This window comes from Pterocles gutturalis, unplaced genomic scaffold, assembly GCF_000699245.1.
Source record: "Pterocles gutturalis isolate BGI_N339 unplaced genomic scaffold, ASM69924v1 scaffold378, whole genome shotgun sequence".
NCBI lineage: Eukaryota > Metazoa > Chordata > Aves > Pterocliformes > Pteroclidae > Pterocles > Pterocles gutturalis.
The window spans coordinates 78,385-90,210 of NW_010122685.1; the positions used below are offsets into that span (position 1 = coordinate 78,385).

The window sequence follows — 11,826 nt, forward strand, 5'->3', positions numbered from 1 at the left end:
CTCTTTCCAGTGGAGAAATGTTCAAACTAAATCAAGCCCTTTAACAGCTTACTTATCAAATGTTTTAATCACCTTTTAAAGCCAAGAACTCTCTTTTTTTTTTTTTCTATAACAATTTACATTTGCATGCTTGAAATACTGCTTAAAGGACTCTGTTACAAGTGAGTGTATATAAACCTCATTCCATGACCAGTGGGATATCTTGAAGATGAGGTGAAATGCTTATGTTCACTTTTCTTGAAAGACCAGTTTTTCATAAATAATTCTGCTGCAAAATGAACCTATTCTCAGAGCCATCTGTTAAGCAGCAAAATGTAACTCTGTTTCTAAGGAATGTGTTTATACAAAATGAATGGGAAAATCTTGAATATAAACAAGGCTATGACTCCTGGTTAAAATCAGTATAACAGAACTGAGAATTCATCTTTATATATTTAACTGCCACACTGCTACTGTCTTAAATCTTTGAATAACTGAACAATTATATGAAAGGTATTAAACACTGTTAACAGGCAGGATTAGCTCCTAAACCAGTGTAAATTAGCCTGCCTCCACTGATATCAGCTGAGTTTGAATCATTTATTCTAGCTGAGAATCTGGTTCCTTATAGTCCATACACAACACCTGACTCTAACAATGAAATGAAAATATAAATTATTGTGAAGCAATACGGTTTCTGTTGTATTTGAGCTGTTTGAGATGCAAACCTCTGGAACCTTCAAAAGATCCAAAGTGCTTTCATTACATTAATAAATAAAAAATATTAAGGAAATGTTACTGGTACATTTTATACCTAAAATAATTGGTTTTGAAATTGCAATGTTGCAAAATTACTAATGACATTCTTTTAACAAGATACACAAAGGATAGGATCATTAGTGTTAGTAACACCTTGGAGTGCGAGTTCATCACATTTATTGAAATGGAAACTGAAAATAGAAAGCCAATACAGATTATTTATTAACACCACAATGTGAAAGCTATTTTTGAAATTCTGAAATATCACCCACTGTACATGAAACACCATATTACAAGAGAAAATGTAATGCATTTTCACCTTGATTGAAGTTTTTTATCTCATTAAGGTTCCTTATAACTACACAGTTCAGCCATTTGATGAAATAAAAATTGATCTCAGCTCATATGTACTACTAGTATACCTGTAGCACAAGTATATTCGAATGAAAATTTAGCTGTGCAAGTTTTCCTCTAGATTTAACATAAAACAGCAAATCCCAGTTTTCTAGGTAGCTAAAAATGAAGGAAAAAGAATTACCGAAGTTGCTAACTATTCTATTGCAGTTATTTGTTGCGTCTAATTGCTTTTAATATGTGTAGCAATGTAGGTATTTTCAAAACCTAATGCACTACAGATTTTGTTCTTTGGCATGTAATTAGTTTTTTTACAGCCCAAATGAGGAGCTCATAATCCTTTAAATAGATCTGATCAATAGTGTAATTGAAAGTCTCCTGGCCAGAAGGAATCTTCATTTTCAAGGGTGTTATGGGTCAAAGACCACTACAGGTTTCCATGACACTAAGGCTAAAGGTTAAATGAACACTTAGGGTTTCCACTGATCTGTGAATGACTGTATTGTCTTCACAACTATGACTTGTAAATCTTCTCTAAAACGAGTATATGTACTTGTATTCCTACTACATAGGTTTCTTAATTAGAAAGGATCCAAAACTTGGTTAGAGGTTTGAAAAGATGCATCATGAGAATTCTGAAGAACAGAAAGACAATGAAAAATATCCACAAAAAGGTTGTGAGTTTTGTTAGTTTCTTTTACAACATTTTAATTTTTTATTTCAATTTTACTTTTTTTTTTCTCCTAGCAGGAAAATTTTATATCCATTCCAAACATTTTGTTTGGCTAAAATAAAAGAGAAACTGATTTCAAAATACATTTAATTTAAAGAAAGGTTTTGAAAGTGTTTACCAGCAACCACACATTCACATATTCTAGAAACTGAAAAATTATCAGATTCCTTTTGTGATAAAATGCAGTTTAAATTTTGAGCAGAGTATCACAAAAGAACAAATGACATTTCTTAATGAACAGTTTATTCACTACAAATGCAATTTGGATCATCTGAAACCATGTTTAAATTTGGGTGGAATTTGGTCAAATTACAATAGGAAATTAAAATAAGAGAATGACAAAATGAAGTCTTTACTTTGGCCCTTCCAAACTCAACATTTCAAAAGTTTTGCTGGTGAATAGTGAGGAAAATCAAAAACAAGTAATGAAATTCTCATGAGGAACACTAGTATGATAGGGCAGGTTGCTCTCCTGAGAGGTGGAAAAGCAGAGACCAATCTTTCCTCTGTCTTTTTTATGGAAGAGCTTCACAGGAGGCTGTGAAGTTGTTCTGAATTTCTCCTGTTTGGAACTGTCACACTTGCTACAAAAACATGTAATATACATTTCATGAAGGATAGGAATCATGGTGGACAGATTTGCAGACGAATAAACCATGAGTGACATTAAATTTTTCCAGAAGGATTTAAGACATAGCCCAGAATATTCAATAGACCTATAGTAAAAAAAAATGCAGAGGAGTTTGTGGAAAAACAACCTTTAGTGTCTATTCCAAATCAGTAGAGAGCGAGCTTTTTTTTTTTTTTTTTTCATGTGTTCTGAACTATCCTTATAGGTCCAGCCATTTACTTTCATTCAAAAGCCCAGAAACAAGATCTTTTTAATTAATTTAATATCCTAAACCAGTTCACTCTTATGTTGCCAGAAAAATCCACAGCGGGAGGTTAAGCTTGCTCTTCCATCCCAATACTCACCCTAAACAGCAACTGCTGGGTAAACTGGACAAAGTACGCTGATCCTACAGTTGAGCATGCAGTGGTCACAATTTTTATTAATAAACATTAATAATTACTAGATAAGGAGAAATTGAGATCTTCTCCAACATATTCTGTGCATGATGGATAAATTTATGGAACAAATTACTAATTGTACACTTCTTTTTATCTTGAGCACAGACATATTTAGATGGAAGCAATTGGTTTATTTGCACGATCTGTCATTTTAAGACTGTGAGCTCACATTCACTTCTTGAGTTTGAAAGGATTGCTAAGATTGTCTCAATTTTTAAAATTATTTTGCTTTTCCAGATGTGTGTTAGACAGTGGATTATATGATAGCCTTTGAAGAAAATACAAGATTTGAATTTAAAATACACTGAAGGCTCTTAGCACAGTCCATAATCAGCAAAATTATCACTCAACTCAGCACATTCCATCACAGCTAGTAATCTCTTCTCATGCGAACACTTGAGTTAAAAATATTTCCAGTAAAGATTTGTAAGTGCAAAAATGTAACAACTGAAACACTGCTATATATGGTATAATTAAGCACTTGTTTTTCTGCACATGACATATGTTTTCATTCTGTATTGGAACTTCAATTGGATGTAAATTACTCTGGATCAAACAAAAATGTGTTCAAAATGAAAAAGATGGCTCGCCACTATTATTAAATCATTAACCAAACAGAAAAATTCTGGGCTATGAAATAAAACTGAAATCACCAGCCAAAAAGTAGAACATTAATGCTTAAGTATATAGCTAGTATGCACAATGTTTATGTTTTATTATATTTTTAATACCACTAAATTAGATTTCCCTACTGAAAAAAATCATTAGCTTCCATAACTTCTGCTCAGCATCAACCAAAACAGATTATTTAGACATTTATGGTTAACTTCCTAACTGAAAGCAATTAAAAAAATACCTGTGAACTAATGGTACATTTATTTATATAATCTCAGTTCCACAATATTGTTTTGGTACTTTTCTTCTGACCTCACCTGCCCTTTGACTCAAGGATGAAATGGTATTTCTATAAAGCAACCTTGTATTATTTCATAATGATCATGCTGACAGTGGGTTCTGGAAAATGTTTTAAGAATGCAGGCCTTGCATTCCTCAAGCAGCAGAGCCACCAGCTAATGCTTTCTCTAGCAATGTGGAATGCACACCGCCTTTAATCAGAATTAATTGTAGATGAGTTTGCATTTTAGCAGGGACACTTTTATGAGCTTTCTCTTGATTTGTTAAACAACTAACAAAAATTCCAAATAGGTTAATTAGGATTTATTATTCCGCCCCCCCCCGCCCCCAAACCACAAGAAATAGATAAAGATGCACCACAGGCCTTGTCTGTCAAAAGGAAGAATTTCTCATCACTAATATCCTTGAACCTGATTTGATCCACTTGGCCCCTGTTGCAGTAAATCTGTACAGCATCAGCAGGTGCAACCATTAACAGCTCAATGTCCTCTCAGCCAATGTTTGTGTGTCCTATTTATTCCAATCACAGTCATGGCACTGAATCAAGCAGCACTATGGACAGATATTAAAAAATATTGCCTTTCCATTAATTTTAAATGACCTTTTAATCTACATTTGAATTTGAATTGAACTAAAATGCTTCATTTTGTCATAGACCATGAGAGAAAGGACTTGAAGAGATTGCAGGGTAAAAGTTAGCCTTTAGTCTTCAGAAACCACTTTACAGAAAAGCAATGTGCTTGTAAAGATGCAAGGATAAGGCAAAATTATCTCCTCTTGTCATAAAAATACAGACAGCTTGTGGAAAACAAAGAAAAAGCATCAAATTAATGCTCAAACCTCTATAACATGAGCCTGAAGCTCTCTACCTGTCACTTGTGATGAATATGCTCTCGTGAAAAGCCAGATTATTCAGAATTAGACATCTTTTCAAACTTTCATGGTGCAGGCAGGTCTCTAAGGTAACAGTAAAAGTAGACCTCTGCATATAACAACAGTTTTAATGGCAAAAATTCATCAAAGTCTGTCAGGATATATTTGATGAGTCAGTTAAGATAAGGAATAATGACACCAGGGAATGCCACAGTCTCCTAGTATGAGAGGAATTCCATTGTTTCCTTCACTAACATTACAGGATGCAAACTGCCTTCTGTCGACAATGGGATTAAGAGGGATATAAACAGGATTCTTCCCATATGAAAAGGATCCAATGCCTGTAGATGCTGTAAGATAAACTTCAAGGCAGAATAACTTTCAAACCCAAAATTTTGAAATTTAATGTATTAAGACAGATCACATAGTGCTTTTCCTTTCTTGAAAACTCTTCTCTACCTACTCATTTACATGGCTCTTTTCACACCTAACCATACTGAGAAATTCTTAGAACACAGGTCTGAGGTAAGTGCCTCATTCACACAAGGAACTAAGGGGCTACAACTTGGAGCTGTTCTAAACCAGCTGTACTCCACTAATTCAAGGCAACAGTGCTGATTTAATTGAGCTAAGGACATATCCCCAAAACAGCGGCCTAAGATAATACTGAAGACTTGAAACTGAGTCTCATTTTCCTGCACCCAAATTCACTGCTTTAATTACAAACCTATTCACTATTCACAATATCTTTTGCAGTCCTATCTTAGTTCAAGTGAACTGAGCAGCTTCCTTTCTCACCAGCCCTATTCTAAGCTGGTTTGTCCCTTGATTGCACTATTAAAGAACCTCCAGAAAGCAAGCAAAAGGCAAACTAGATTTCAATGCATTTTTGATACCATAGAGAATTGCACAGAGAGCCTTTTTCATTGTATTTTCTGTAGAAACTTCTCTGTTTGCTTGTATGAATTATGTGATCCCACATGCCTTTATTTACACTACTTTTAAAATACTTTTGACAGGAAAAACCAAGAATTTCTATAGCTCACCATCAGTAACCTCCAGCTGAGCCTTTGCTAAAATGCTTCCAGCAACTGTCAGTGCTTGACAAATGTAGTAGCCTGCATCAGACCGCTGAATGTTGGTAATAGTGAGGTCGCCGGTTGGTGACACTGAATACCTGCTGTTGGGTTGGAGAGGCTGGTTTGGGAAGAGTAGATTCTGCAAAGACAATTCATCTCACATCAATTCAAAACACAAAAGCACCACTTTTGCCTCAGCTAAAGAGACAATGACTTTTCCTTAAAAGTACTATATATAAACAAGAAGAAAAAGTAAATGTGGTTATGACTTTATGAACACATAGAGCTAGCTTTCCCTGCCTTGGGCAACTTGCAGTTTAAATTAGAAACAGTCCTTTGACAGCACACAGGGGTATGTTCTGGCTGGGGGCCTAGGCAAGGAGAAACTTTCCAGCAATCACACTTGAGTGATTTGTATTTGTGACACATTCATCTTCATCCTGAATTTAATTGTAATAATATACTTAGTTGGCTGTCAGACCAGGAGGACACAATGCTACAGTACACATTAGGAAACTAGCAGAAAAAATTGAATCCTGGAGACTTGAGGGAGCATAGAACTATTGTATGGCTGTGAATACATTGTGGGCACAGAAGAAAGTAAGAGCATGGCACAGAAGGAAAGCTGTGAGAAAGATACAAACTTATTATAAAGTAGAAGCAGCTCACAGGTCATGAGAGCTTAAAGAAGAAGTAAAAGGAAATTAAAATTGAGATATACCAAAGGAGAAAAGCAGCATGGAGCCTTGAGGGTGAAGAGAAAGGGTATAAATCTGACGTGGAAGTCATCAGAGAGAAAAAAATAATTTCATGTAGGATAAGACATCAGTTAGCACAAAACAGGGAGATTAGCTTTTGCCTTTGGGCTGGACTGGAGAAAAGAGAGATGTCAATAAAAATAACCAGAATGGTAGTAGTTATTGCATATGATGAAGGACTGAATGAATCAATAATACAAAAAAGGATTGAAAGGGTTTTAGTGGTGAGAGCTGTGTCTTCAAGGAAAAAGTGATACTGTCTGGCACAGCTCTTGATGTGAATAAAAAAGAAGAGGAAAAGGGAGGCAATGTGAACAGAAAGGTCAGCAGCATTGCCCCATGAGACAGAAAGGGGAACAGATTAAACAATAATTAAGCAACAGTAATTCCAGGAAAATAGGATCTGGCTTTTATTTCAGCTCAACAAGCTTCTATGAAAAATACAATTATTTGTATCAGGAATATCCCAAAACACTGTTACTGTACTGTGATAAGCTTTCAGTCACTGCTGCAGCCCTGTATAGCTCTGATGTGCTTTCTAATGATGACTCCCTAGTAACTTCTAAGCTTGTCTATATGGGCTAAAAAGTAAATCTAAAAGTCTAAAATTAAATAAATTTTCTGTAGATTTGCTTCTTCTGCAGCAGATCTTAATGGTCTACACGAAGTGATTTGGACTGACAAGTAACAAACTTGAATTTTAAAAAATTCTGCTTTGAAGTTAAATTCACGCCTTTATCTTTCTGGATTTGGCAATAAAAGGAGAGAGGTATGCTTTAAATGAGATCCTACACTCCAAGTATCCTTACAATTGTACTAACCTACTAGGCTACTTGTCTCCCTGGGGTGAGTCTTTCTCCATACCCCCCTTCAATGTCACTGTTCAAGAAATTTTTCACAGAAAATCTTTCCTCAAAAATCATTATGCACCCAGTAAACATGTCAGACCCAATAAGAAAAAAAAAAAAAAAAAAAAAGTGTAAAAATTCCAAAACAATTTTAGGCTACAGGGCTAAGTAGTTCTCAAAAAGTTGCCCTGTTTTCTGAATTTCCTTGATACTTTCAGAGTAACCTCTGCCTGGCATAGATACCTAACAAATGATGTTATTATGAGAACTCCACCCAATTTTATGAGAAAGCAGAGAATTTTTATATGGCTGAGCAGGACTCCATTTATCACTCATTATGCAAAGTGTAAAAAGAAACACAACATAAAACTCAGTGCAAGGATCAAGCTCCTAATTTTTCAGAAGAAAAAGGTCCAGGGAGGCTGCCCTTCTTTTTATCTTCAGCATGGGCTTGTCTATTCTGGAGAGGTACCACATCCCAGTGAATATTCCACATCTGGAGGAGTTCATGAGGCTCATAACTCCTCCCTTCAAATACCAGATAACTATGAAGTGTAACTTGTCCTAAATAACAGTACAACCCCTTTTTAAATGTTTTTACAATTTCACTGGTTTTAATTATCTGTCAGGTTGCTCATCTGGGCACAATGGTGGCATGCTGGGTTGCAAACAAGGGGACCAGAGTCACCCCTGACGTAATACCACTGAATTTATCTTAAGGAAGAATTTAATCCAGAGAGTTTAAAGGTTATACCTTTCATGCACCTGCCCTGTGCATTTCATTGGCACGAAGCTGTTAGGCTCTGGGGAAAAGGCTATCAAGTACAAAGGACCAACTGTTTATGCACAAGTTGTCACAAAAAAAATGACTCAGGAGGCAACAGCTCCCCTCCCTTCCAGGTGGTTGTGCTCAGAAACACAGGATGAAGAAATGGATTCACAATGAAAAATGCTCTACAGTTACTGGAGCATGTTGACATGGCTACCTAACATTATTCTGAACACTAGCAGTGGTGCTACAAAGAGTTCCTTGAGTAAAAGCAGAAGCAAGCATTGTGAAGCAATGCAACAACTCATAGCTGGTGAAAAGGTGAAAAGTCACGAAAGTTCAATGGACAATGCCTAATTTGACCAAAATACCATCCTCCTGATTTGTATGATGATATACAGTATGTAGAAACTCACCTATTTTACGCTGCCTCATTGCAAAATCTGGCAAGTTGCATGTTGAGATGGTAACACTAACCTGTGCTACTTCACTGATGCTCATTTAAGATTAACATGAGGGTGTAGTAAATCACATTGAGCTACATTTCAAGGTTTGATTGTAAACCATGCATGTACCAAGTTTTATGTTGCATTTATTTGTCAAAAAAAGACCATCCCCTCAGGGATCTGGTTCTCAATATGGTAATTAATTTTCCAGGTTTGTAATTAAACAGCTTCAACATGGTACAATCAGTAGGTAATAACATTCAATTAAAGACACAAGATGCATTTTCACCTTAAAATGTTTTTACCCTTGAAGTGATACCAATAGAAGAGGATAAAATAGAGTATTAACACTTTTCAATTACGCTAAACGACTTTAATCCTGCAAATAATGTCCTCCTTTAATTAGAAGCTCTTCTCTTTATTACAGCATGATGGATGTCCACTTTATTAGATTCAAGTGTGACACTATAAGCTCACTTTACATAAACATTACCATGTTATTAAAATGCTCTACAAGGAAGGAGTTTTAAATGTTTGCTAGCACATCAGTACTTCCTATTTTAATTTTAACATGCTATTCTACTTTCCCTTTGGAACAATTTTCACCTTAGTGAGACTCACAATACTGTGCTTTTCCAGGATGGGATCCAGGGAGACTAGATTTAAAGTTCTCCGAATGATACACTGAAAGAAACACACTGAAGACTAAGCTTACACTCATATAAGCTTACACTTATGATAGTGTTGTATCTTTGTAGGCCACAAACACAGGAATGCACAAAATGCTGTCAGCCTTGGTCCTGTAATTCTGGACCAGTTATCTGACCTCATGAGAAGCTAAGCAGAAGCAGGTGGGGCAGAGCAGGAGATCCGTGGTTCAGTTCTTATTTCACTTTTTAACTGAGCTGGTATACACAATGCTTCCAGATTAGACAAAAGGCACATATGCACTGCCCAGCACAGTGTGGATCCTTGAGTTAACTGACGAATCATTGTAAGCGAAAAAGTAGCACAGGGCTCTGACAAGACTAATTTAGCCAAGGGAGAAAGGTATGCAGTATAGATACACAGGCAGACGTAGCCATGACAGGCTTCATCAGGGAGCTGCAGAAGGCAATGTCCTTGGACATGCATTTGCCCCTTTTAATCTTTTCTCAGGTGCAAAACAGAATACGGCAAATAGTTTACAGTGTTGAAAGGCAGAAGGCCTGACTTCTACTATATCATAGTGCTAATATAGCAACAGCAGTAAAAAAGTGTTATGGTATGACATTCAAATATGAAGCTATAGAAGTTAGCATTGGCTGATAGCAACATTAACCGCTACATCAGAAATTCTGCTTTCAAAAAATGACAGTGGGAAAAAAAAAAAAACAAAACAGATTCAGAAATTTCCTGAGACAAAGCATCTGCATGTTCAAAACCTATATCTGTATGCACTATGAGAATATGCCAATGCAAATCAGCTTGCTAGATATATATCTGCTTGATCATGTCTAGACAGGTTGTGAACTGTAATTACTGACTCTGATTAGATGAGTCATACCTTTTTTATCTGCTATGTTTCTCTCACCCACCTGTTTGTTGGGGTCTTCAGAACGAAAAGTCTTTAAGATATATACTGTTGTTTTCTATACATTTATACTGCACCTAGCACACATTTCACCAACTTAAATGGCCTTTGAGTTCTTTACAGTACTAATATTAAAAAAAAAAAAAAACCCAAACAACAAAAATGTTGGTAGAGAATAGTGTTAGTTTAAAAGACAAATTCCTGTGAAAAACTGAAAGAATCTGTGAAAGGTTAATATAAATAATATTCCTAAAAATTTAACAATATAAATATTTAGAAAGGCTTGAAAGACTTACACAGTGCTTATAACTTACCTGACTCCCTTCTTTTTGCCAGAAAACAGCTGGCTGGGGATTTCCTTTAGTTTCACAAGGAAAAGTCACTGTTCGACCCTGGGCTACAATCTGGTCTCGTGGTCTCACCACAAACTGTGGGGGAGCTACAATGTAAGAAGAACCATGGTGTAAATTTAGGATATTTTGCAAGGGGAAGATGAGGAATATTGAAGGAAAGAGACAACATTATGGAGATTTGTTTCATGTCAGAGGACATAACACCAGAAACATTAATTAGTATAGACAGAACTAATACATAAACAAAAACAACAACAGCAACAAAAAGAGCAGCAATATCAAAATGCGATATACCCATCTGAAAAAAATAAATTAAAAAAAAAAAAAAAAAGGAAACATTACAACCCATACATGCTAGAGCAAATTCCGATGACAACAAATGCTAAGGAGCAGCAGTCAGGTACTTATAATGCCAGCTCTGGATGTATTATACCTTTCATCTGGGTAGATATCAGCACTCTCATAACCTTGGTGCTTCACAGAGGTTGTTGTTCTGGAGCTACCATATATAGCAAGGAATTAATTAGAATATAAAGATTGCTTTTTTCAGTCTGTCCCTCTAGACTTTTAAAAATGATTGAGAAAGGAGAGGAAGGTCTGGATGACAGTAGGACAGAAGTTCAAGAGCTCCCTCACTTCTCTTAGGGGTAGTGTGATCAAGAATGGAGTGGAAAGGAGGACTTGCTGTAAAAAGAATGGTTGCTAAAACAACACAAACTTGGGAGATCCAAATTTCAGCTTGTGTAAAGACAAGAAAGAAGCAAGAGTTAAAGAGTTAGTGGGCAGCAGTGAGTCACAGAATCACAGAATGTTAGAGATTGGAAGGGACCTCGAAAGATCATCTATTCCAATCCCCCTGCCGGAGCAGGAACACCTAGATCAGATCACACAGGAACGCATCCAGGCAGGCTCCAGAGAATGTCTCCAGAGAAGGAGACTCCACAACCTCTCTGGGCAGCCTGTTCCAGTGCTCTGTCACCCTCACCGTGAAGTTTTTTCTCATATTCAAGTGGAACCTCCTATGTTCCAGCTTGAACCCATTGCCCCTTGTCCTTGAGCAATAAGTTAAGAAGGAATAGGTTTTCCAGGAGATCAGGAAAAGATAAAGAAAAGAAAAAAGGAGAAAGTGGAGCTATAACAAGAAAGAAAAAACAGGACTGGCTATGTTTTCAAGTAGATGGCATTAACAGTGCTCAGACACAGAAGACCAGGAAGCACAGTCAGAACTGAACAATTTCTGAAAGAGAGGTGTAGTTTTACTTGTCTGTGGGTATTGATGGAGAATAGACAGTCAAGCTTTAGTGGGAACAAGAAGG

The 11,826-nt window shown here is 36.3% G+C and overlaps 1 protein-coding gene across 1 annotated transcript in view; it reads right to left on the minus strand.

Annotated features, from left to right (window-relative positions):
• The window catches only part of ROBO2 (roundabout, axon guidance receptor, homolog 2 (Drosophila)), a gene marked incomplete at its 3' end in the record, with an annotated part of 131,725 nt that overhangs the window by 74,890 nt on the left and 45,009 nt on the right, over positions 1–11,826 (minus strand). The window contains 2 exon segments of the mRNA XM_010077578.1: positions 5,731–5,902; positions 10,472–10,596. Coding sequence (XP_010075880.1) covers positions 5,731–5,902; positions 10,472–10,596 — 297 coding nt within the window.